The sequence below is a fragment of the Carcharhinus amblyrhynchos genome, chromosome 23 (assembly GCF_965287045.1).
Source record: "Carcharhinus amblyrhynchos chromosome 23, sCarAmb.v2.hapA, whole genome shotgun sequence".
In the NCBI taxonomy this organism is placed as follows: domain Eukaryota; kingdom Metazoa; phylum Chordata; class Chondrichthyes; order Carcharhiniformes; family Carcharhinidae; genus Carcharhinus; species Carcharhinus amblyrhynchos.
Window position 1 is genome coordinate 22,115,259 of NC_137346.1, and position 27,836 is coordinate 22,143,094.

Sequence of the window (27,836 nt, forward strand, 5' to 3'; positions counted from 1 at the left end):
TTGTTTGTGCCAAGTTAAATTGCAACCGTCAACGACCACAGCAACAACTTCAAGACTTTCAGTCCAACAAAACCTTTTATCTATGATACTGTTGTGGAACATTCCTAATTAGCACCAGATTCCACTTGTTGAAGGTGACCAGGCTACTAAAGCTCTGAAGATATCACCCTTACTCCAATACCTCAAATGCCTTCGTATTTAGTTGCTAAATTCACATTAATCTTACCTCTACCCAAACACATTACGTTAGGTTCCCTGCCTTAAATGGAATCTGCAATTTTTTTGCCCATTAAATCAAGCTTGTCAAAGTCTTTGTAAATGAATGCACACTGGCATTTGTCATTAGCTATTGCTCCCAATTTGGTATCATCTGCAAATCTGGACATAATTATTTTCTTAATTCATGGAAGTTATAAACAGTTAATGCAGACTTGCACATTACCACTGCAGTCTCAAGCAACACACTTGAAGAATTGTGTATGGAATATTTCAATGGTCACAAACAAACAGATTACTTTTTTCTCTCTTTCTTCTTCTCGCCAAGCATTCCTCCGCTTCAAGAAATAAGGCAGACGAAGGAAATCTGTCACTTCACCCTCTCCATTAACAAGAGAACAGAAGGCTGGTGTGTCCCTAGCAAAAAAGAAAATTACATAAAACATTAATATTTTTGATGAAGCTACCATAGCTCCAATATGTCTGTAATTTACTAAACTGATGGTCCATTGTAATATCAGGAAACAGGAATTTCAGTTTTAAGTAGATCCGCACAGAGAAAAAGCCTATCCCAAATGAAACTTTCTTACCGTATAGATTAAAACTATTTATATTTAAGTTTGCAAATTAAACTGATTTTGCAGGAGTCTACTGAAAATTAAGCTATCACTCTATATGTGTCAGAATGGAGAACAGGCACAGCAAGGCTGGGCTGATAATATCAGTGAGCATCAGTTCATATTAAAGAAAAGGAATGCAGGAGAGATTGAGGCCATAGAGTGGGACTAGAACACTTCTCTTACAATTTTTACCACGTGGCCTTTACTAGCTGCTTGCACAAGGCAGCTTTGATTAAGATTGGCTTTACACTCTTCAAATAGACAAACATCTCCAGATTCTAGAATCTGATTTTAAATCACATCACGAATCAGATTACATAGCTGTTATACACTTGACCAGCCATTTCTTCACTTGTAAGCTGAAAAGTGACTTGGAAAACACCAGAAACTTAGTTCAAATTACTTTTAAGGAGCAATAATGCCGGATTGTGGCGTCTAGGGGAATTTCACAGTAACTTCATTGCAATGTTAATGTAAGCTTTACTTGCGACTAATTAACTTTAACAATGTTTCAGGCAAATCTACTAATAAATATCACAGAAAGAAAAAATATGCAAGGTTAAAGTATGTTCTATGACACTCCACATAGGGAAAAAAACCCAAGCACAAGTTTATTCAGTATTATAACAGTTTAACTGAATCTTTTAGCAGAACCCATTCCCTCCACTAAATTGTCCAAGGTGAAGAACACAAGCTTTTCCATGCTAGTGAACCAACACTAAAGATGCCTCTGGCAAAGGATTTGTTGCATCCGTCTCCTAAGGAGAAGAGGAAATTCAAGAAGCAGCGGCTGGTGCACAGCCCCAACTCCTACATTACGGATGTCAAATGTCCTGGTTACTACAAAATCACGAGTTTTCAGCCATGCACAGACGGTCATGCTTTGTGTTGGTTGTTCCACTGTGCTTTGCCAGCCTACCAGAGGAAAAGCCAGGTTAACAGAAGGATGTTCCTTCAGAAGAAAGCAGCACTAAAAATGACAGTTGGCATTTGAGGGTGGGCGAGATGCCACCTAACCGGGCATCGTGAGCCTGGTGAGGGGCACGGATCCGCTTCCTGGGGGTGTGGATGGCAGGATGGAGCTGGGGAAATGGAGGGTGCGAGCCCATGTCCTCAAACCTCACCCACCTGCTTTCTAGAAACTTTTTTGGACCCTCTTGCTGGTACTGAGTTATTTGTTAGAATTGTCAAATAAAACGACATAACATTAAAAAAAAAGAACATAATCGTGGTAAAGTCCATTTGAAATTTTGTATTTACTTTGTATACCTATGCTGCATTTGCTTTAGTTTAAGAATAATAGTTCAAACTGAAATATTTAAGGAAATTACTGTAATTTGCAAAACTTATGTTTCTCAATAAAATGTGAACTGAATATATATAAAATTCTGTTGAATACATGTCAATATACATCATCCTTCTTCTATGCATTGCATTAAAAAAAAGGGTAATTCCTTTGTTTAGGAGCTAAGATTTTCTTGTGGTGATTTTGCCACAAGTATTCTTGCATGAAAACACAATTGATATTTTCCAACATTCTCCCAGCATAGATAATTGCTCACTGGAATCTGAAAATAAATGCTTCGTTGCACACACACCTTTCTCCTGAAAATGCCAAACCTAGCACTCGAACTCCTTTTCCCTGATTCTCCTCCATGAAGTCGTCATCGTCTTCTTCGTTCTGCTGGTCAGGTCGATAAGGTGCAACTTTTAGCCAGTTGTAAAGCTTGCGGCTGCAACACTAGCAAAATAATAAGAGTATAAAATTGGCATTTTTAAGCAAAGAGGTTAACAAGACACAGAACTCAGGTTTTAACATGACCATCAGTCAGTCAACTAGTAAATCCAGTTATCATTCAAACATTTGGATTCAATCACCAAATTTATTTTTCTACTCGGAAAATCTATTTGTGCAACTTAAAAAGAGCATCTGGTAAAGTATCTGCACCAACCTTTTCATTTTCAGCTTCACTTTTTTTTAAAGCTTCTAGTGAGACTGAAAATTAATTGACAGCCTACGCTGAAGGGTGGTAGCTTTGAGTCGTGGGTGCAGATCCTTTTAGATGCAGGGTCACTGACTTCTTCATCCTGGTCCCACAGTGAAGCGTGTGAATTTTTATCATTCAAATACTCTACCCTAAACTATACATTTTTAAAACCCTACTTTTCTTTGAAGCATTCTGATGTTCCTTCTATTTACCATCAGATGTACGTACATTTCCAACATCACATTATAGTATGGGAACAGGCCACTTTTGGGATGGCACTTGAGTAATTAGTGTCCAAATGAATCACAAAATTAGTGAAAAGTCACCATTTGGCCTGAGCTTGCAAAACTCTACTAACTGTCCTGGTTTGAGACAATTCACACCTCTCTAACCTGTGATTATCCCTCTCTCCACGCACACTGACTGTACCTGTAAAGACATGCATTCCAACCATTAGCTAGCAATTATGACTCTGTCAATGTGCTTGTGAATCCACTTCTCCGCTCACTTGACGAAGGAACAGTGCTCCGAAAGCTTGTAAGAACATAAGAAATAGGAAATAGGAGCAGGAGTAGGCCATCTGGCCCTTCGAGCCTGCCCCGCCATTCAATAAGATCATGGCTGATCTGTCGTGGCTCAGTTCCACTTTCCCGCCCTCTCCCCATAACCCTTAATCCCCTCTCTTATCAAAAACCCATCAACCCGCTTCTTATTTGTAATTCCAAATAAACCTACACTTCAGCGGTCACAGGCATTTGGCCTCTGATCTTTAGGTAAGCATTCTCCAAGATGGCCTTCACGATACATGGCAGCGCAAAATCGCTGTGTAGAGACTGATAGCCAAGTTCTGCATGCATGAGGGCGGCCTCAACCGGGATCCTGGGTTCGTGTCACACTATCTGTAACCCCCATGACTTGCCTGAATTTGTAACATCTCACTTACTGTCCTGTCTGGAGACAATACACATCTCTTTAACCTATGCTTAATGCTATCTCCACTCACACTGTCTGCACCTTTAAGACTTCAATAGCAGATTAGCTGTAAAGACTTGCATTCTAATCAGTATTCTGTTAACTGTGCGTGCCTTTATACGCCCTGATCAGAACTTTCCACTCACCTGACGAAGGAACATTGTTCTGAAAGCTTGTGGGTTTACTATCAATTAAACGTGTAGGACTTTAACCTGGTGTTATGAGACTTCTTACTGTGTTTACCCCAGTCCAATGCCAACATCTCCACAATGTCAAAGAATGCCAAGTACGATTTAAAGTAAGGTATTTAATTTTTTTTAAACTGAGTGTGTATATAGATGCTGCTTTTCTGGATTTTACCACTCATGTCCCTTCCGGTGAATAGGCTAAAATAAATAAAATATTTAATGGGATAAAGGTGGTGTACCTGAAGATTTAGAATGGATCAATATTTTCATGATGCAAAAATACAATGTGTGGGAGAAAACATTGAAATGTTGTATTGCTATAAGGGAGGTGGAAGCCACAACGAATCCTAAATATAGCCCACGTTCCTGTCCTAAAAGGTTTACATCCAGAGCAAAAATTATAACTTTTCATTAAATACCTTGCAAAGATAGTCCCTTGTCTCAATTAGTAATTTGTTTTTCAGCTCCTTGCCCATCTGTGGATAAAGGAACTGGTTCAGTGATCGTTCAATTGCCATGCTGCGTTGTCTGTTCCACTCTTGTACTTGATGGCTGAATTCATCACGGTAATAAAACTGCTTGATTTCATCAAAATAAGTCTGGTCATTCCCGTAACTAAAAGATGGGAGATAAAAAACAAACTCATTATCTAATAAGATATCAACTTGCACGCCATGAATACCAAGGAAAGTTTCTCCATTTAAACTTTAACAGGGAGGGGCAATCTGAAGCATATTAAATCATCATCTGGCTTCCCAGAGGTAAGAATACAGGCAGTCACAAAGTATTTCCAGAATCAGTTTAACAAAACTCTCATAACTAGATTAAAATCTCCAGGAAGCACCTAACATTCTCCAAATATGTATTTGTTCATGAGATGTGAGTACACTAAAAAGACCTACACCTGTTGCCCATCTCTAATTGCTCGAGGAGCTGGTGATAAGCTGCCTTCTTGAACTGCGGCAGTCGGGATGCTGTGTGGTTTGGAGGGGAAGTTGTTGGTGGAGGTGTTCCCATGCCATTTGCCCTTCTCTTTCTAGGTGGTAAACAGCGTGGATTTGGAATGTGAAGGAAGCTTGGTGAGTTGCTGCAGTGCATCTTGGAGATGGTACACACTGTTTGCCAATGTGTACTTGTTGTGGTGGAGCAGGTGTTTTAGGCACTTAAGAGTCCTCAGGTACCTTGCCAAAGTTAGCTTTGGACACAAAGGATAGGAAATTTCCTAAGCAAGTAGAGGTGGATTTGAGTGCATACAGGAAATTAAATTCCCTGAAAGTGATGTCAGGTCTGATCGCGACATCATTCCATCCCTGACAGGTTTCACTAATACGATGTGAACATGGGAAATAGGTGTGGCAGCTCATTTGGAAACTCAAGTCCACTCCGCTATTTAATCAACCATGGTTGATCTGTTGTGTGGCCTCAACCTCACTTTCCTTCACCTGGGGAGTGCACAGTAGGGAGATTTTCTTCAGTGAAGCCGACAGACTGGGAAGACTTTAATCAGTAAAACTGATGAACTCCAGCCGCAGCTGGGCAAGGTGTACTTCTTCCTGGAGAGGGTGCTCTCACTGCTTGACAGACGATTACCAACTCCTTGGAAGGCATTTAAACTGCCTACTACTTAACTTCAGCTGTTCTTCACTGGCAGCCTCCACCATGATACGAGTGGAGCTTACGGAGCTCCACATCTGCTAAGGGATAAAAGGGAAAGCAACACCACCACCAACATCAGATGCCCTTCCACAGGGCATAGGGAATGAATATAGGGATCCAGCCCAAGTCAAGACTCTGCCTCTCCCCTAACCCTTGACACAGTGCCTACAGGCATAGAATCAGCTTTCTTCATGTCAGAGCACGTATGAATCAGGAAGCCCAGGTTGCCATGATAGGCTGCCACTGAGAACTATGCCCTTCTGAATAACACTTCCTTTTCACTGGCCTCTTGCCAAAGTTACATGTTCTCTTCTCTTGCAAGGTGAGAAAGGAGTGGTATGAGCTCACCATGCTGCAGCCCCTCAAATCCTGTTCCAAGTACGAGTGAAACTCCTGGGGTTGGGAGGGGGGGGGGGGCAATACCAGGTCTCCTCTCCATTTCTGTGGTAGCTGCAGCCTCAAAAATTCAATCACTGGTAAGCCATTGTAACCAATGCCATGGTCCCTTTAATTGGGAAACCTTCCTTTGGCTGATTCAGTGCACGATTGTCTGGGAACCAGGAGGTGGGATGCTCATGCCTTGGCTTAGTTAAAGTGCCTTTGCAAAGTCCAATTCAACTGTAATCTGGTTTCTGACCCATAAACGGCCCTGCCATTTGTCCAGTGACAAAGTTGGGTAAATTTCATACTAAGTGTCAGTTGCCCTGACAGTACTCAATCAGTTATCACACACCAGAGATTGAACTTGTGTTGTCCTGCCCAATTGTTGCCATCGGGAAACTCATATCTCATAGCATTAACGAAGTCACTTTGCAAACACTAAAGAGCTTTGGTAACCGGTTGGATAGAAAAAGTAGGAAAATTGAACTGTATGAGATAAAGTTACAGGACTCCCCTCCTTTCTGCACAGGGTTAAGTTGTCCCATTTTGTTGGCTTATACTTACTGCTTGGCATCTTGCTCTCCACCAAACCTCGTGGTGTTGTTGTATATAAACTTAAATACGATAATGAAAAATTAAGAAACTTTGTCTTTGTTAAACACCAATTCTTAACTGAAAGCGTGCAACTTCAATTTTTATTACATCATATTGAAACACTGATCAAATTAAACTGTATTCCCTCTTCCTGCTTATGCTATTTTCGATGATGTGGAGATGCCAGCGTTGGACTGGGGTAAGCATAGTAAGAAGTCGCACAACACCAGGTTAAAGTCCAATAGGTTTATTTGGCAGTCCCTGATCAGGTGAGTCACCTGATGAAGGAGCCTGAGACTCTGAAAGCTATTCCTGCCAAATAAACCTGTTGGACTTTAACCTGGTGTTGTGAGACTTATTATGCTATTTTCATCAACTTTTGGACCAGGTTGGTTAATTGAAGTTTGATCCACATGATTTCTCTGAGCTTCTCTGTGACAGGTTGAAGAGAAATACTGTTCTGTCGTAAAGAACTAAGTTTGCGTCCTGAAGAATACTTCAATCATCATTTCCACTCTCCTGTTCATTATTTCAGAGGCCTTTAAATTTTTTGGAAGGGGCGAAGGAAGAGGAGATCCAATCATCTATGAAAATATTCACCAAGGAATGACATCCAAGATCAGATCAGCCAAAACTTTAAATGTGTTATCCCAACCTGGACAAAAATTAAGTGCCCCCAGTGCATTCATTAGCAGCAAAAGCTTTATGTAATAAATGCCAAATTCTATTTGCAAACATTAGTTGCACTGCTCCACTAGATAGAGGGAGTCAATAATATTTGCAACACCTGCCATGAGAATTTAATGTGCTGTTGTAATAACTCACCCCTCAAGTCCTTTCATATCTATAGAGATGTCAATTGTTAATAAGCCATCGTCTTCGGCAAGGCACATTTTCAGGAACTGATCATCTCTTAATTCTTTGACTGGCTTGTTCTTTACATATTTGAATGAATAAGCAAAATGTGCTTCATCAATATCCTGCAACCACAAAAATGGGCCCAGCATTAGAATCTCACAGCGCTCTAAGATCTGAGAAAATTTGTGCTGTATGGTAGATACATTTATTAGGAATATAAAAGATTGCTGAAAACTGTTCGACATAATCATCCTATTTTGCCCAATTTATTTTAAACACCAATCTCTACTGCACAGAATTCTGACATATTGCACATCCAAATCTCCACAGGATATTTAGAATTACCATCTTTCAGGTTGTGTGTAAAATTAGAGAATAGTTGCAGCACAGGAATGGACCAAATGGCCCACTGGGTACCAGCCAGCTCTCTGTAAAAATGACTCGGCTAGTTCCATGATGGCTGTGGCTTTAAATATTTATTGTATGAGGTACATTACATCTATCGTAACATGTCTGCGTGGGTTTCCTCCCACAATCTGAAAGACATGCTGGTTAGGTGCATTGGCCCAAACAGGCGCCGGAATGTGGCAACTAGGGGAATTTCACAGTAACTTCATTGCAGTGTTAATGTAAGCCTTACTTATGACTAATAAATAAACTTTAAAGTTAAAGTTTAACTTTTAACACCATTAATTTCAGTGTTTGCTCATTAACAGTATGATGTGGAGATGCCGGTGTTGGACTGGGATAAACACAGTAAGGAGTCTTACAACATCAGGTTAAAGTCCAACAAGTCCATTTAAGGAAGGAGCAGCAAGCGCTCCGAAAGCTAGTGGCGTTTGCTACCAAATAGACCTGTTGGACTTTAACCTGATGTTGTAAGACATCTTACTGCATTAATAGTATCTCAGAGGAGCAGATAGTCATTTAAGTCTCAGAACGTGGGAGGAGAGTGTGACGTACAAATGTTAACTTGAAAATGAACAGGTGTTAATCACTGTAGTAGGAAGCTGATTCAGCAGTTATGACTTGGGTATGTCATCAACTGTCTATTAGATTGTGCTATCATACAGAGTTTGACTAGGCCTGAGTGCAATGAGGTACACAGTGCAAACTTGGGAATTCGGTGCAGAAGAGGGAGGAGGGATATACGTACATTAGAAGCAGTGCAGAGAAGGTTCACTCAGCTGATTCCTAAGATGAAGGGGCTTTCTTATGAGGAAAAGTTGTGCCTACGTTCATTAAAGTTCAAATGAATAAGAAATGATCTTATTGAAATATACAAGATTCTGAGGGGCCTTGACATGATGGATGAAAGATGATGTTGCTTCTTGTGGCAGTATCTATAATTGGGGGCAACGGTTAAAAATAAGGGTCACCCATTTAAGAACGGGATCAGGAAGAATTTCCTGATTGATAGAAGATTGATAGTCTTTGGAATTCTCTTTCGCAGAGCAATGGAGTCTGGATCACTGAATACATTAAAAGTAGAGTTAGATTTTTGATCAACAGGAATTAAAAGATTATAGAGGGCAGGCAAACAAATAGAGTCAAGGCCTCAATCAAGTCAACCATGATGTTGTTGAATGATGGAGAAGGCTTAACATCCTACTTCTGTTTATGAATCAACTACACAAGGAAAAATTAATTTATTTTGTACTTAGCTAAATACAAAACAAGACTACATGCATAATTTAACTGTAGAAATCAATTCTCCATTCGTTATTGCTCCATTTTTATTTTAATTCACGAGGAGTTAACTGGGTGCCACACAGTTTTAGATGTGGGAAGCCATGAGTGCAGCCAAGTGTTATATCCAAAGGCGCCCCCACCACCTCCCCCTTTTTACTGGTTTTGTCTTTCTTGACTTGTAAAAGTATATCTATTCTCAGGTTCTGCACATTACCTTTTTGCCTTTCTTTGTGGGAGTAATATTAACCTTGGCTCTCTCTTGGAAGGTCTGTCTTACAACTTGCTTGACCAATGGTTCTCGGGCAATCTGCATGGCCACCATATATCGAGAACCTTCCAGAACAGCCTCAGGTGTTGGAAATTGACTGAAATAGGCATACAATTATTATCAGACTGATGCAGGTAGCTAACTCCATATTTGCAAAAGTCACAATCAAAGTTCACAGTATTAATTTAGTGAAAATATTTATTCTTAATGCAAGTTTTGAAATAGTATTCTAAACTTCAAAAGGTGGCTGACATAGTGTTAAATATTAAGACATACGTCATGAGTACTGCCAAGATCTCAAAGCTGGCAGTAGATGTGCCAGTTTTACTGCTAACCTGCAGACGTAATCTTTTGCCAGCTCCAATGGTTCAGCAGGAAACTGCTCTGTCTCATGCCTCTGGTAACTGTCTCGCAGATTCTCACCAAACTGCTCAGGAGTCAGGCCAAACTTTTTTGCAAGCCCATCTATAAAACAGGTGTTTAGAAAACCAGCAGGATGCATTAATAAGTCGTGCACTCTATTTCTAGTGTCACAATCATTTCTATCTTATGATTCAATTTAGAATAAATGATCTCATGGTGTTTCAAACAAGGAGTTACGATCAATTGCAGTCTTTGGCTAATATGGAATTAGAAGCCAGAAACAACTGGACTAAGACTTTCAGATGTAACTCATTCTCCACAACGTGAAACCATTTTTCAAGGATTTCCATGATAAATTACTACATCCACACTGATCAGAAAAACTGTTTATGGGGTGCCTTTAATGTAATAGAGTTTAAAGCTGCTTCACAAAAGCGTCATAAAGCAAATCTTGATACCAAGCCAGATTAAGGAGATATTAGATGATCAAGAGTTTGGCCAATGAGGTAGGTTTTGAACATCTCAAAGGCAGAAAAATAAGAGGCAGAGGGGCTTAGGAATGGAATTTGAGAAGTTCTCGTCATGACAGCTGATAAAACAGCTGCCAACTGTGGGGCAATTAAAATTGCAGTTGTAGTAGGCACCAGAATTGGAGGAAGGCAGATATCAAAGAGGGTCAAAGGGCAGGTTATAGAAATAGGGAATGGAAAAGCCATGAAAGGATTTCAAAACAAGGAAGAGAACTTTCAAATCGAGGCATTGCTTAACTGGAAACAGATGTAGGTCAATGAGCAATTGGATTTGGTACAAGTTGAGATACGGGCAGTAGAGTATTGGATGATGTCAAGTTTATGGAGGGGGGAAGATGCTAGGCCAGTCAGGAGTGTTTCGGAATAGTCAAATTCAGAAATAACAAAGGCCTGGATGAGGCAATCAGCAGTCAATAAGCTGAAGCAGGGTGCGGGTATGACAACACTATGGAAGGAATAATAGGCAGTCTTCGCACAGATACATAGTCATTAATTCATTTTGAGATCAAATAGGACAGTAGGGTTGCCAAATGTCTAGTTTAACCTCAGATAATTGACAAGAAAAGGACTGGAATGTGCGGCAGGGGGTGAAAACAATTGCTTTGGATTTTTCTAATATTTATTTGGAGGAAATTTCTGCTCACCCAGTACTGGATGTTGGATAAGCAATCAAACAATTCAGACACCACAGAGGTCAAGTGAGGTGAAGTTGAGTGTTGTCAGCATACATATGGAAACTGACTATTCTACTGGAAGATTTAACTGAACGGCCTCATTTATTTGAGAAATACCATGCACAGACCTTTGGGGGACAACATATGGACCTGTGCTGGAGCAAGAAGAAAAGCTGTTGCAAATGATTCCGGCTATGACTGGATGGATTAAAAAAACCCAGGAAGTGCAGCCACATTCAGCTGGACAATGGTGGACAGGCATGGGAGGAAAATGGTGTGCTTGCAACTGTGTCGAAGGCTGCAGATTGGTCAAAAAGGACCAGGAGGGATAGTTTACTACTGTCAATCACACAGGAGGTTGCCACTGCAAGTGTTTCATGTTGTAACTATAGCCTGCTCACGAAAGAAGTTGCAACATCACCACTGACAAGGTTATTTTTACAGCATTGGCAAACTTAAACTGACAGCTTCCTTTACAAATGCAGACATAGGAATTTAGAGTGGAGAATGTGTGTGCAGAAACAAAGTTTTTAATACATCAATTAGTCAGATTTATGATTACTAAATCAAATGTAACAGTCAAACACTGGAATTTAGATTCTATCCCATTGACTTGAGTGTGCTCAGTAATTGTCGAAAGGGCCAGAGTTTAATTATAGCTCACGTTTACTTTCAACGTCTGAGTATTCAACTTTCCTATGTTTTCACTCATGTCAGCAATCATACCAGTCACCTGCTGTTTTCCCAATGTACATCTTTATTGATCTACAGTGTAACTATCTATACACTGAATCCATCCATGAGATGGCGAAAAGGAAGATTATTGGCATTGGTATTATGGGGATATGGCAAATTCAGAGACCAGCATAAATCTCTGTACACTGTAGCTAACTTAACTTCCAGTAGATTATTGCTTGACAGACATTTGAAACCTAATTTGTAATAAAGTTTAGTCTACTTTTCTGAATAATGCTTAAAATTTAAATGATACATGATTGATTTTTGTCCCAATCCAGCATTATGATCATGGATCATATATATTTTACTCATAAGGAATGACTAAACCAAGCTAAAGCCACAATGATGCTGACATTGCTAAAACAGGACCAGCCATAGCATAGCTATATTAAAAGGTCAATTTTATTTTTACTTCACAGCCAGTCCCTCTCATTGCCGCAAAACCGTCCCCAGATGTCTGATAATTTGAAGTCACTTTTGGATTTCGTTACAACCAGGTTAACCATGTTGGAAGTTTGAGACAACTTAATGTGCACAGTAAGACTGCACCTATCAAACAGAAAATTTTTCTTTTGCAAGCAAATGTTGCTCACCCTTTAATACTGGTTAGTCTAAAAAGAAAAACTAATTTGGTTTGCTATTAAAAACAATCTCAAGGCAAAAAAAAACAAAGTTACGGTTATCGAGCTGAGACACACGGGCTCTGACTCTTTACCTAGACCCGCAGTCTGGCAGATAGTATACATGTCTCTGCGAGAAGCCTGCTTCAGTTCAGGCCCATGATGTTCATCATCTTCAACCTCTTCATCTCGTTCTCCTGAAGAAATGATAATAGATAGCAATAAGTAACCCGATTAAGGGGATAAAATGGTGACCACCCCAATACTAAAGTTACTGCAGATGGAATACAACAATAGAATGTTATCACGGATGCGTAGTATTTGCCCAAAATCCAACCATGGTATACATGCCTACGTTCTTTATTTTCAGACTTGCAGGTAATTGGGAATATTTCAGAAAATTTCTGTCAGGTTTAGATTCTTTGCTACTGTTTGTCATCAATAACCCACATAATTGTCACTGCATGGAATTTAATCTTAAAAGGCAAAAAAAAACTGGACATTTAAAAAGATCAATTTGTTCTCCAAACAACTCTTGTTTACGTTGGTTTGTAGGTCATCAACTGGTATTTAACTACCTTTACAATGATATACAGCAGCTAAAATATATAAGCAAAGATTAAACAGGCTAGTAATATGGAACTCTGAAAGCAGGTATTCATTCAAACTCACACAAAAGGAGACAGGATTGCTCAACATTCTCATCAGAAAAGGAGAGGAACGAAAAGCTTAGCTAGCTGAGGAGAGGGCCCAGAGAATCCTGAAGGTTGTCAGCCCAATGCCTTCCTCTGCAGAAAATGTCAAAGAGACTGCCATGCCAAAGTGAGGCCCAAGTCACACTAGGTGAAGCTTAATAGAAAGGACAGCTATGGCACAAGCCATCATTTTTTGAGATAAAAGGCTGCCACTGATCCCATATTACAATGTCACTATTTTGATCCCTTAAATTTTTTACTCTGCAATAAAATCCCAAGTAGGAGATTGCTGAAGGGAAAATTCACTTGTACACTTTCTATCAAAAACACTCGTCACCTCAGAAATACTCAAGCTGTTTCTACTATGACAGGGAAGTCATCTTATATAAATTTGCCCCACTTGCTTCTAGTACTGCATTTTAGACTTCCATTGCATTATAGTCTCATTAATATCCAAGAACACAAAGGATAATAATTCTAGTGCAAATTAATTTTCACTCACAGGAGCTTTCCTGTTCTAGTTTTGATCCCAAAATGGCAAGTAATGATAAGTACTAGCATTAAAATCTTTAAGGCAGATGATTAAAACTAAAACTTTGAAAATTCTTTAAAAATACTATTTTCTGTACACCCCCATGACACTGAAAATCTTGCCTACAGCAACATACCTTATTAAAGGCTATTCTATGTGCTAGCGCTTCAAGAAAATGACTTCATCTTCCACACAGGAGAAGATAGGAATGGAAAACTTTGTCAAAACGATGATACACTAACCTTCCTCTTCATCCTCTCCGCCCTGCTGGCTCTTCTTGTATTTCTTTTTCCTTGGCTTTGACGCATTTTGCATTTTTGGAATATCACGACCATAATACAGCAGGAAATGATTATAGACATCTCGCAACTCATCAGTCGACTGTACATCCTTCAGTCTATACAAATGAAAAGGGGAAAATCTCCATAAGACAAAGAAGCACTGAAGCAGATATAACATAAACGAATACAGAAAATGTAAAATTGTTTTCAAATTTTCTACATGGAAAGAAGATAAAAATCCCAAGTGAAATAACATCAAAAAAGGTAAAGAGCATTGGCCTTTACCTTACATTGGGCAAAACATGAGGGAACGAAGCTTCAATTGTAGACAGTTTTAGTTAAGATCCCACCAGGGGTACTGTGCTCAGTTCTTTAGACTTGCATTGTATTATGGTGTCATTAGCATCCAAGAATAGAAAGGATCCTCAAGAGAAACACGTTGACTTTGGCAGGGGTTCTGTGCACCTTCAATTAAAAGGCAGCAGGTCTTAAGAGTGGAATTACGAGGACAAGTTGTATAAATTCAGCTTTACTTGAGAAAAAAATGAGTTTAAAAAGAAATCAAAGCATTTGATGAAAGAAGAAAAAAACCTCTCTTTTGGTGAAGGAAATTTAGAGCAAGGGAACATAACCTTAAAGTTTGAGGTATGCCATTCAAAAGTGAAATCAAGAAACACTTCAGTAAAAGGCAGTAGAAATCTGAACACTCCTTCCTGAAAACTGCAAATGGCCAAACATCCATGATCTTTTGGGGCAAGTGTGTTCTATGTAATGCAGTGTATGTCAAACTATGGGTTACAACTTGTGTCTTATCATTCTCTGACATCAGAGTAATTTTCACTAAATTAGTCTCCAGCCATTTCATTCTATTATTTCAAAACATGCTGTTTTACAAATCTAACAGTCCAACATATAATGATTAAATTAAGAAACAGATGAAGGCTCTTTAAGACTTTGCAGAAAAAATAGTTTTGAAATCTAATTTCCCATTTGATACATCAGAAAATTACCTTTCAATGTCTGCTGTATCAAGCGCTCTAACTCCATCTGCCAAGGGTTTATCAGGATCAGCAGAAATTTGTTCATACTGGTATGCCTGCATTTTCTGGAACAGTCGGGTAAGGTTTTCTTTTCGAGTCCTCAGCTGTGTCCACTGTAATAGGCCATTGCAAAACATAATTCAAACGGTGCTCCAGGAATATTTGTCATTAAAAAAAATTCCACTGGGCTTAATAAGTGTGCACTAGTCTGTGTGTGTGTGTGTGTGTGTGTGTGTGTGTGTGTGTGTGTGTTGGGGGGAGGGGCGGGTGCACACAAGAGGGTGGTGGGGGGCAGGGCAGGCTAGTGTACGGGCGACGAGAGCAAGGAAAGAACTATATGGCCAGATTAACTAAAGAAAAATGCACCGTGAATCTTTCAATTCAACAACATTTTGACAATATCTCGCCACCAAACTTGCAAATTTCAGAATTAAGTTCCTTCAAATTACAATACGAACACTTCCTTGTGGTAGGACCATAAACAGTGGACAGGAATAGTTTTGAACAGGCTAACACCCATAACTTCTGTTTCTTAACAATCTGTTCATTATTGCACAGGTGTAGACTTTATTGTACAGTTTGCACTCTCAGAAAATACCAGTAGTGCCCTCTGGTGTTGTAAAAATCATTATCAATAATTTTAATTTTCAAAAAGACACAATCTATCCTAACCAAAACTAGTTTTAAAAAAAAACTTGCATTCTAATCATTTCCACATTATTCACAGTGACTTTACTGCAGTGTTAATGTAAGCCTACTTGTGACACTAATAAACTTCAAAACTATTCATAAAATATTGAGGCTTTAAAGGAATACAAGGCAGATTTCTAGGTGACACTGTCTTTGTCATTAGTTCATCTATCCTATCAAAACGCTTTGTTGAAATGGCAGCACGGGCTCGTTGGGCCGAAGGGCCTGTTTCCCATGCTGGGTTGTTCTTTATTATTGTAGATGTTCTGCATGTTCAAATAAAGTGAGTTCAATTTTACTACTCTCCCTGACTGGATCTTACTCTCTGATGCATTGTTACTGTTAAACTCTTTCTTTTTCTTTCTGTCCCGTTCAACTTGCTTTTATTCACATCTATAAGTACTTCAATATCTTTGGATTTCTAAATCCCCCATCACCTGAACCCTCCTTGGCTACTCTGACCATATTTGCTGGTGCACTGTTATATTAGTGCACACTGTCACACTGTGGTTACTATAACTATCACTATCCTGTCTGCCTGCCCCATTGCCTTGTCTGTCCTCTTTAACTTTCCAAATATCTCCTCACAAACCCTCCCCCAGCTCTCACTATTTAATGCAAAGCCCTCCCCACAGCCGTAGTTACATCATTTGCGATGGTGAAGATTGCCCCAAACGTACAGCTCGTCTTTCCTGACTGGTGCCAGTGCCCCATAAATCAAAGCTTATTTCTCCCACACCAATCTTCAAGCCACATATTCAACTCTCTGATCCTATTTATCCAATGTCAATTTGCTAGTAGCTCAGGTAATAGCCAGAGATTATTTCCTCTACGGTTTTACTTCGTATATCTAATATGAGAAAGCACAAATCTAAGGAAAGGCTTGAAAAATTTGCAGCTTTGTAGTTAGAACAGATCCCAGGGAACACAATGTAGATATTTAAAATTATGGAGGGGTGGGACTGGGTACACAAAAATAGAGTGTTGCCAGTAGTTGAGGGGTCTAGAGGAGAGGCCAAAGATACAAAACGAAATCTGAGAGATGCAATTCAGAAAGCAAGAGAAACTACTTTAGATTGAGGTAAACATAAAATTGCAGAACGCACTTCCAGGGTTGGTGGCTGAGGCATAAGACAGGTCAACAATCAAACTTAAATCTGAAGGAAAAGGTTTACAGGAAGAGAGTGCAGAAATGGTATCAAGGCTATTTACTTAAGTGGTCCATTTCCATATTTTAACTCGTACGCATGCCAATCCATTATAGCCTTCATTGCCCTACGTATGCCTTCCTTCATTATTGAAGGAAAAACCCATTTGTTTGAGTTTGAGAACTAGTGTACCAGTTAACGGGGAAGCGGGTGGTACAGAACTTTCAACGATCTTAAGTGTTCCGTTGATAACAGCCGATATATTTACACATACACTTACCAATCTTCCATATTTGGTTTAGTCAGACCAGGTAACCTGAACCCAAAAATTATTCACTATTGGGAACATGGATTGCTCTTCACATTGAATGACATTCCTTCAAATGAAAGTGTATAGGTGCATCTTATTGTAGTTTTCAACTAGTATGTAACCACCCATTAGAAAATATTTTCCTTTTAATGAAAATTGTTTTCTAAAATGTAACTTCTACGAAAGAAACTCATTTTGTTTCAAACATTAACTCCCCCTACCTTCTCATCCCATTGCCAAACCTTCCACAGATCATTGATGTTCAATTCTGGCTCCACATATTCCTTTCTGTAGAATGCAATGAAGGGCACCTAGTGAAGGAAACACATGTGAATAACTTAAATAAAATGTCCACATTAAGAACAACTTCTTTCATATGCTGTTTGAAGAAACAGCTTGAACAAGATATTAACTTTGAATAGTGAGCAACATTGAGAAAACAGAAGAGTTGTTGGTGCTTTATGTGATCTAACTAGATCCAGTGATAAATAGTTAATATTTATTAAATAGTTAATAAATAGACTGCCATAGATGTTCATGTTTCATTGAAGAAAGTTGAAATGAGGGTGATATGAGGGAGACCAGGACAGTAATGATCTTAATGAGGTTAAGGGCATCAAAAGTGGAACAGAATGTGTGACTGAACAGATCAGTGACTGCAGAAATGTCATGATGAATGAAGGGCCAAAGTCTAAAAAGCTGCCAATGTGAAAACAGAGCTCCTCTGTTGCTATTGAAGCACAGATGCTCATCGCTCCGTAACTCTTCTATAGTGACTTTAGCTCAGTATTCACAGGATGCCATAAACATAATGCCAGAAGTTCCTGTTACCGTAGCAGCAATGTCAGTATAATTAAGCTAGCAGACTTGAAGCTGATCATCATAGGTAAAGTTTTGAAAACATGTTCTCCAAGTGAGATTCTGCTTGCTTGAAATTCGCACTAAGTGTGGAAGTCAGGAATTCCCACTCTTAATTGACAGTGGCCCACTGTATTATGTCTCAGCTTCTGACATGTTCTCTAAATGGGTAAACTGTTGCCGGTGAGCTCAAATTTACAAACTGTGCTTCTACTCCCAATATGTTCTTGGCTCTTAGCAATTCTTTTGTTCTGTAATTATTTGTAAAATGTAACCACGAAACATTTATTGTATTTAGCTCAGACAATGCCATTACAAATAGCAGCAAATAAATCTACCTCAAAGTGCTGGTTTCTCATAAAATTCAGTGCTTCTTTTATCTTCTGGATGGTAGTGGGACCTTTTCGGCTGAAGTTGCTGACTCCTTGACCACGTTCCAAGTACTCTGAACTCTCCTATAATAGTAAACAGATGTTTGGCAACAAGAGCTCCCAAAATAAATGATGTTCACTTGACAAAAATTTATTTGTTTCACTTCTGCTGATTGTTACAAAAGCAACACTTAATAGAATTTGTTTTTAAGGTTGATCTGAGAAATATGCAAACTACAACGGCATAGAGTAATTCTTTATTAACCAATATGTCAAAGGAACACTTCTGAATCATAATTATCCTCATGATTTCTTCAATGAAAATGAGTAGCTGAATTCTGTACAACAGCAAATTGACTTGCAAAGGGGGTCTTCATTAGGGCTGCAGTGGTTAGTACTGCTGCCTCACAGCGCCAGGAACCCGGATTCAATTCCGATCTTGGGTCACTGTCTATGCAGTGTCTGCACATTTTCCCGTGTCTGAGTGGGTTTCCTCTCAGTCCAAAGATGTATGGGTTAGGCTGATTGGTCATGCTAAATTGACCCTAGTATCAGGGGGATTAGGAGGCTAAATATGTGGGGTTACGGGAATCAGGCCTGGGTGGGATTGTGGTAGTGCAGACTCGATGGAACAAATGACCTCCTTCTGCAATGTAGAGATTAGGGTGGCATGGTGACACAGTGATTGGCATTGTTGTCTCACAGCGCCAGGGATCTGGGTTTGATTTCGGCCTCTTGCGACAGTCTGTGTCCCCTATTTCAGCCCAGGGTGAGTTCTTTCCATTTTGGAATTCCTCTGGACATTGTGAGTAGGCGTTGTACTCTGTAGAGATCTGAAGAAAAGGGTCTCTACCTTGCTATCACTGGGAATCTTTTTGTTTGTTCCATTGAAATGCTAGTATTAGGCTTGTATTTAACTCCATTGTGTTTTGAGCTGAGGAAGACTGTCATGCAATCAGCCAAAGCCTATGTGATCCAAGCAAAAATCCAAGCAATGATGTATGAATACCAAATGAAGTAAATTTCCGACACTTCATATTAACTACCATAAACTGTTACATGATATTTTTAAAAAACATAGAAGGCAATGCCATTTGGAAAATAAACTCTAACCTGTAAAGAAATAGTGGGCGTTGAGAAACCATTTCTGTAAATCCACTCAGCCTCTTCCTCTAGCTCATCATCTTCAGCAGGTTTGACTGGAATGCCACGAAGCTATTGAAAGAATTTAATCAAGCTGATTTGACCATTACTCTATTTGATTGCATTAACATGTTCTAGACATTCCACTAAATATCAGGGATAAATACAGAGTTGTCATGAAATATACCCTAGGGGTTTAAATTTCTTCTCAAGCATGGAAAGGATACAATTATTACCCATTACCCACAAGCTGATGTGATGATGCTAGGCAGGGAACAGAAAGGGAAGGTACTAAATTCAAATCAGAATGAGATGACCTGGAGGAAAAACTGGAGTCTCCCATTGTTGCTCTGGCTTTCCATTGCAGTACAGGTTAACGGATGCGTGGGGATTGTTATTGACATAAGTTTGAAGAGCTAAGCTGCTAGATCGAAAGATGTGCAAGTTATGTGGATTGGCCATAGTAAATGCACAGGATTGTGTATGGGATGCTGTTTTAGAGAGTCGATGTAGACTAGATGGACCAAATGGCCTTTTTCTTCACTGTAAGGATACTTTGTCCCATTTAAGAGTTGTACTTTTACTCCGCTGGTGCAAGCCCAATTGGGCAGACAATCTTCTGGATTCAGCCAGTTGTGAAGCTGATAAGCCACTCTTGGTGGTAGGCACAGAAGAGCCCAAAGGTATACTGGGACATTTTTCTCTGGAGCGCAGAAGACTCAAGGGTGATCTTATAGAGGTCTATTAAATAATGAGGGGCACAGATCAGCTGGATAATTAATATCTTTTCCCAAAGATAGGGGAGTTTAAAACTAGAGAGCATAGGTTTAGGGTGAGAGGGGAGATACACAAAAGGTCCAGGGAGCGCAATTTTTTCACATAGAGGGTGGTGAGTGTCTGGAACAAGCTACCAGAGGTAGTAGTAGAGGTGGGGACAAATTTATATTCTAAAAAGCACTTAGACAATTACATGGGGTTAGATGGGTACAGAGGTACATGGGCCAAATGCAAGCAATTGGGGCTAGCTTAAGGGTTTTAAAGAAAGGCGGCATGGACAAACTGGGCCGGAGGCCTGTTTCCATGCTGTAAACCTCTATGACTCTATCCCATCTCATTTCTTTGTGTCCTTGCTTACCCAAAAGCAGTGCAATAAGTTACCTTCAATATGGAGGACTCTGATTAATCAGCTGAGTGGGATGTTAATTGATTCTTGACCTGAAGCTACAAGCCAAGATCAGTGAGTTCTCCCAGGCCCAAGGATACTTCTAATCAAAGGTATTCCACTGTGTCCAGAATCTATGGTGAATCTATTCTAGTGGTGGGAATGGACATGTCCAATAACCAGGGATGTACACTGATAGATATAATACTGAATATAAATATTTTAGGTGATGGTTATGTTCTCTCTTCAGATATCTTTCTCAACTTGAGTACCTATGCCCAGATATTAGTGATGGAAATCTAGTAAGATTGATTAAGATTGTCGTAAGCAACTGGATGGGTCTATTGGCAGTTATTGAATTAAGCAGAAATAATTATGAATTAAGAGAGTCACGTTCTGATGGTAGAGGATTTCTATCAGGCTCATAACCTGAAGAGTTAAGGACCTGAAATTGACTCCTCTTACTGTACTCACAGCACTCAGCAAGAAAGATCTAGGATTTTGACCCAGAGGAAGTGGAGGAATAGTGACATGGTTCCAAGTCAGGATGGTGTGTGACTTGCAGGGGAACTTGCAGGTGGTGTTTACATGCACCTGCTGCCTTGCCCTTCTTGGTGGCAAAGGTTGCAGGTTTGGAAGGTGCTGTTGAAGAAGCCTAGGTGAGTTGCAGCAGTGCATCATACAGATTATAAATACTGCTGCCACCATTCATCAGTGGTTGAGGGAATGAAATTTGAAGGTAGTGGATGGGGGTGTCAATCAAGTGGGCTGTTTTGTCCAGGATTGTGTCGAGTTTCTAAAGTATTGTTGGAGCTGCATTCATCTAAGCACGTGGAGAAAGTTCCATCACACTCTTAATTTGTGCCTTTGTAAATGGTGGACAGGCTTTGGGGACTGAGGAGCTGAGTTAGTCGCTGCAGAATTCCCAATCCCTCATCAACTTTTGTAGCCATAATATTTATGGGGCTGGACCGATTTAGTTTCTGGTCACCATGGTGAAGCTACTGCACGTCAGGGGGAAATAGTTTGATTCTTTGTTAGGGATGGTTATTGCCTGGCACTCGTGTGTCATGAATCAGCCCAAGCCTGAATGTTGTCCATGTCTTGCTGCAAATGAAAACAGACTGCTTCAGTGTCCAAAGAGTCAAGTGTGGTACTAAATATTGTGCAATATCAGTGAACAATCACATTACATAATTCTATGGAATTTGCACATTCTCCTCGTATCTGCATGGGTTTCCTCCGAGTGCTCCAGTTTCCTCCCACAGTCCAAAGGTGTGAGAGTTAAGTTGATTAGCTATGCTAAAATTGCCCCTTAGTGTCCTGAGATGCGTAGGTTAGAGGGATTAGCAGGTAAAATATGTAGGGATGGGGGTAGGGCCTGGAAGGGATTGTGGTCAGTGCAGATTCGATGGGCTGAAGAGCCTCTTTCTGCACTGTAGGGTTCTATCATTCTATGACATTAGTAAATGGAACCATAGATAGGGAGAATAGTCATCTGATAGGTTAATTTTAATTGCTATCCATAGAATGAAAATAATCAAAAATCAAAACTGATAAATCTACAACATAAAGTATTATTTGTGAATTTTTCAGGTTGCTGAATTAGAAAAATGGCAGTTATTTATTTTGAGAAAATACAAAGCAATTTGGTAGAACAAGAATACACAACCCAATAAATGATTAATGACTTCAAGGGATTGACATTTTGTGTTATACATGGTTTAGGGTTACCACAAAACAGATTTGTACCATTCAGTACTGTAACAATGTTGGTAAATCAAATAAACATATTCAATGGTGAAACCGGGCATACCAGGTTTGCAGTGTAGTAGTGTTTTAAACTAATATTTTGTAAAAATCTAAAATAATAAGGCTTAGTTTTAAATACCTGAATCCTGTTTCTCTTTATTTATCAAGCAGTCAGACAAATGCATTTGTAACTCACTCCACCGCCCACCCCCCATCAAATCAAATGAATCTGAACTACTATCACCTGAGGTAGTACCCAAAGTGGGCAGGATGTAAAATTCAACTGAAAGATAGTGTTAACCCATGTGCTCACAATGATAATGTGAAGCACAGATACATTATACTATAGGGTTCATCATTTTCAGAAGAAATCAACCAAAATAACTAATTTTTGAAGCTTAATATGTTCTTCTTTTCCTGGACCTTCTACAAAATCTCCAAATAGGAAAGGTTAAAGCACATTGTTCCTTTACTTCAAAACGCTGCACTAACCTGGAATCTTTCCGGCATATCTGTAATTCTAATCTCATTGTCCTGGTCTGTGAGGTGACTGCTCTCCAGCTCACTGGGTTCATAGATCTCGAAGATACTGCGGCGGCTGACACGCTTTTTGGTGGTTTTCTTTGGGCGAACCCTTGTTTCACCTTCTCCCAATTCTTCATCTTCAAACTCATATTCATCCTCCAGTTCCTCATCGTACTCATTGTATTTTTCAAACTCATCGTAATCAAAATCTACACCGAAGATCTCCTGAGCTTCCTGAAGAGCACTGCAATAAAAATTAAAACATGTTCTATATAGATTGAACTGCATAGGATAAAACAACACCATCGCTCTTAGTTTTGGAACACGAGTAAAAAACTACGCGAAATGCCATGCAATGAGGCTTAAAGTTGACCTGGGGAGAGATTACATATCAACAGCAGCTAATGTTCTTATGTATACTAATTATTAGCAGATTATGTTGAATTTAATTTGATACTGCAGCAGATGCAATAAAGCTTTCTGTCGTTTTTGAATAAAAGTATGCATTTGTTTCTCATGACGTGTTCTAAGAACTGTTTGCAGCAGAGCTGTAAGGTTATATTACAGTAACTTTTTTTGTAAATGCTGATGTTTAAACATTCTCAACAAGAAATAAAAACTTATAGCTATTTTGTTCTTTGAGCTGTTACTAGATGCCGTCTTTACAATACTGAATGTGGGATGGTTTGTAGTTCATTATCTGTATTAGACATTACTTACGCATCTGTGTACCCTGGGAATTTTCTCTTCCATTTTGGTTTTTTGATTGGCTGTCCATCATCATCAACAATGAAGTCATCAATATCTGTATTAAATGCAAAACCAGTTTCAGAGTATTAAAATTTCTGTTCCTCAATTGTTGCATCACAGATTTTGTTAATGAGGATTACATTCTGGTACACTTCAAATGTGGATCCAGCTTTCTGCTAATGACAGCACAACAACTATGCTTCATGCCTATGTGAAGGTTGCAAATGCCATGCAATGAAACTTAAAGAGGAGTCAGAAAGATGACATGATAACAGCACCTAATTGGTGATTAGGGACCAACTACAATAGCAAACTTTGTTGGCACATACAGAAGTGGTAGGAAAAGTTGGCGTGAAGATGTTGCAGTAGTAAACAGCTACAAAGAAAATGCAGTCATTTCCTTTTCTGTTTGGTTTGGGAAATGCAATTTCAGTACATAGAAATTACAGCACAAATAAGCCATTTAACATCAACTAGTCAACGTCAGTCTTTGTGCTCCACATGAACTTCCTCCCACTTTACTTCATTTAGTCCAATCAATATATTCTTCTATTTCTTTACACCACTTTCCTTTAAATGCATCTACGCTAAACCTTTTATGACTCAGGCAAGGAGACAAAACATTGTGTGACTTCAAGAAGAAATTAGGTATAGCTCTTGGGGTTAAAGGGATCAAAGGATATTGGGGTGGGGGGAAGAGAGATCAAGATATTGACCTTAATAATCAGCCATGATTAAAATGAATGGTGGAGCCAAACGAAGGGCTGAATGGCCACTCCTGCTTTTATTTTCTATGTTAAATTAATCCAAAAATCCATACGAATTCAACGTCTAAAGAAGTACAGCATATAAAGCGTGGATGGTCATAATTTTTGAATTTGCACAAGTTTTGTGCTGCCATCGAGATTTAGATGACAAATCATGAAAAAACAAGACTCAGGAATTTCATGGTTTTGATGCTCTTTTCTGGATTTTTTTATCCTCATGTGGAATAAACTTTAAAAAAAGTCAACCACGAAGATGTATTGAAGCACAAACCATTCATGATTGAGAATGCAAAAAGTAAAAATGTCATTTTGCTCTAAGATTAACACAAGAAATGCTAATCTTCTGTTTATTCCCATGTGCCAACAGGCTTCCATTCTTAATGTCTACACTGTGTCATAACTATAGTAGGTCAAATGTACCTGACTCCTCCTCTTCCTCCTCCTCCTCGTCCTCAGGAGCAACCACTGGCGCTTCAACCTGTTCTCCTTCTTCCCCTTCAAATTCTGGAAAAAGTTCATCAGCAATAGCCTCTTTTTCATGTCCTTTCTTGGTAGTTTCTTCTTCTTCCTCATCTTCATCGTCAGATACTTTTTTCACACGTCTGAATTTTTGCTATGAAATCAATCATGAGAATTATTAATTAATTTTTGAAATTGAATAACTACAGAGCAATTCAATACTTCAGAGTGAACAGGAGCAGGCTGCAAAGCAGTCAGTCAGAAGCTGTTTGAACATACTCACTTGTGAAAGTGTTTGGAAATAACTCACGACTTGGACTGAAGAAGCCTACTGTCTTGTATATTTGTACATAGCTGTGTTGTACCGAAAATAATTACAATTCAGATTCTGCTTCTGAACCTGTTCCTTAGGCAGCCACAACAACATTCAACATTCACCATCCTACTTTTTAAAAATCCAACTACTATAAGTAAATTATAAAAGAGAAAAGTCAATACGTTTGGATTAAATAGCCAACCTGAAGATGCCTAATTCTGCCATAATGATTACTGTAAATATGAAGAATGGTTTGTCATCAACATTTGTTAACATAATTCTCTTTTAAATATTGCACTAGAAGTAGGTGCTTCAATGATGTAAACCTTGAGTGGCGCCACATTTTTAATTACACTGCAGTCAGCTCCTGGACTATTCCGCTACATCACACATTGAACTTAGGTTGGTCCCCTGGACTGAAGGTACGATAGGGTGAAAAATATTCAAAGCCATATACTGACAAGGTGTTGTGCCAGGCTGCTGACAGGCCACAGAACCTCAAAGATCATCGGTTTCAATTTGCGAGATCTATCTTATTCAGCACCGTCATAATGTCACCCAACACGATTCTCCCTCCTCCCAAGACAGGGAGGAGGGAGAAAGATATCCTCGGCATTAAGAGAGGGGCTTTGCCTGTTGCCGAGCTGCAATATTGCTGAGTTTCACATCTTTGCAAACTTTGAAATTGTGCCCTGTTTATCCAAGGTCAGATCAGTCAGCCATATCAAATAGAGCAATGATTTTCATATCAATCACTGGGGAATGTCACACGATACCTCTTTCCTCTCCTGATAATCAACAATCCATTCACCACTACTGTTTGCTTCTGTCCTGCAGCCAATTTTGAATTCACGCTGCCCCATTAATCTCATGGGCTTTAATTTTGCTAACGCATCCATTACATACTTTGTCAAACACTTTTTGGAAGTTCACACACACATCAACTGCATTGTTCTCATTAACCAATCCATTCCTATACCAAAGGACTGGATAATACACGTATAGTCAATGCAATCTCCTAGGTTAGTTTTCAAACACTTCAGATATTAGGGGACTATAAAAGTATTTTCTAGAATTAACACACTCCCCAATTATTTTATAATCTTGTTCACTGACTCTCTCGGGAGAGTGCATGCCTATCAGTGGGCAGTAGGGTGTCTAATGATGAACTTTAGACATCACGGCATGCATGATGCACCTAAAGTTCTTTTCTTGTCCATCGTTTCCATATGTTATCACCCTACATACTCAGAATATAAATCTACTATTTGTTTTCTGAAGCAATTTGATTTACATTAATTATTTTTGCTAGTATAAAATTCCAAAGTACAGATTAAATTGCCAGAGGAAAGCAGTTGCATGCAACTTAATCATTCAGTCTGAGGTCCAAATACCTGAGGGTAGTGACTGTTTTCTTCTGGAAATGCATATTCGCACAAGAAATGTGGTGGGCATGGTAAGCATGGCAATTTAACTAATGAAAGCTCAGGAGCTGATAATGCAAGTCAGAGAATTCCACATGGAAACACCAGTCAGTTGGAACAGCTGAATGAAAAAGATTGACAACAGGCAACAATTGCAAAGGAGAGAGTATAACAGTGAGACTGAGTGCGCTTTGTGGTCAAATTAGCTACAATTGACTGAATTAAATTTCTACTGAATTCATGTTAAAGCTTTCCTGAAATCTCCTGGTTATTTTGGCTTCATCAGGTCTTCTCTAAAATGTCACATCATAATTGGAGAATATGTCACCCTATAATCAAAGAATTTAGATACAGCTTTTCTCTCAAGATTTTATTTCATCCCTTTAAAATTTAACCGGTTGCTTTATCAAGCATTTAACAATTCAAAACCATGGCATTTAGCCTATACAGGTTTGCATTAAAACCGACAAATATTCACAATATTTTGCTCAATTGCTTTTTCAAGTGTCCCTAAAGAACCTAAATGAGGCCTCTTCACATCAATTGTACCAAAAAATTGCTTCATTTAACACGATGGTCACCAATGTATTTATGGGGAAGATTTTTGGCTAGGGTGATTGTTTAACTTTTGCTTGTATGAAATCTTTAATTCAACATCTTAAGTGTCATCACTACTAACGGTGACAAATCTATAACTACTAATGGCTCACCAACAGTGATGTTGTATGGTTTGAAATGCTGTTTTCTAACTGAAATCCAAGTGAAGACAACCAAAATATGAATCAATATGAATTTCAAATGTACATGATCAGAGAAGTTCAAAAGTGCATCACAATGCTTTTTTGAAAACCTGAGACAATGCTGGCTTAAATATTAATTTCTTTTGAACAGTTGCAGTATTTCAACATATAATTTGAAATAATTAATAGCAGCTTTCTACTATAGCTAAACATAAGAGTTTTATTAATTTTTAATTAAATATTAAATTCTGTATTACTAAGTAGTTTTCAGTTACACCAAAAGAATTAGCATTACCCTTTTGACTTTGACACCCAAGTTTTCCTCAATTAGATCAAAATCATCATCTTCCAGCCTGTCATCATAAGCTGAACAAAGAAAGAAAGTAGTTAATGACACATCATGGATGTTGTATGATGGACATAGTGTGATTCATTAAAATTTTATTAAAAAATGCTTCATCAGAATATTCAAATGTTCACTTAAATAATTTGACATCATTACAGTCTTCTCCCAC

At 38.9% G+C, this 27,836-nt stretch overlaps 1 protein-coding gene and 1 pseudogene across 1 annotated transcript in view; one reads left to right on the plus strand and one right to left on the minus strand.

Moving 5' to 3' along the window:
• The window catches only part of supt6h (SPT6 homolog, histone chaperone and transcription elongation factor), a 77,835-nt gene that overhangs the window by 27,284 nt on the left and 22,715 nt on the right, over positions 1 to 27,836 (minus strand). Inside the window, exons 4-19 of the mRNA XM_080210898.1 lie at positions 27,617 to 27,687; positions 24,803 to 24,995; positions 23,586 to 23,670; positions 22,833 to 23,109; positions 19,397 to 19,498; positions 18,251 to 18,367; positions 17,276 to 17,365; positions 14,877 to 15,019; positions 13,828 to 13,982; positions 12,454 to 12,555; positions 9,769 to 9,898; positions 9,380 to 9,530; positions 7,441 to 7,595; positions 4,404 to 4,599; positions 2,435 to 2,577; positions 516 to 633 (exon numbers count right to left, since the gene is read on the minus strand). Of these exons, the coding sequence (XP_080067024.1) occupies positions 516 to 633; positions 2,435 to 2,577; positions 4,404 to 4,599; positions 7,441 to 7,595; positions 9,380 to 9,530; positions 9,769 to 9,898; positions 12,454 to 12,555; positions 13,828 to 13,982; positions 14,877 to 15,019; positions 17,276 to 17,365; positions 18,251 to 18,367; positions 19,397 to 19,498; positions 22,833 to 23,109; positions 23,586 to 23,670; positions 24,803 to 24,995; positions 27,617 to 27,687 (2,228 nt within the window). The remainder of the gene's footprint in view (positions 1 to 515; positions 634 to 2,434; positions 2,578 to 4,403; positions 4,600 to 7,440; positions 7,596 to 9,379; positions 9,531 to 9,768; positions 9,899 to 12,453; positions 12,556 to 13,827; positions 13,983 to 14,876; positions 15,020 to 17,275; positions 17,366 to 18,250; positions 18,368 to 19,396; positions 19,499 to 22,832; positions 23,110 to 23,585; positions 23,671 to 24,802; positions 24,996 to 27,616; positions 27,688 to 27,836) is intronic.
• On the plus strand, positions 1,561 to 1,810 carry LOC145357262 (small ribosomal subunit protein eS27 pseudogene; annotated as a pseudogene).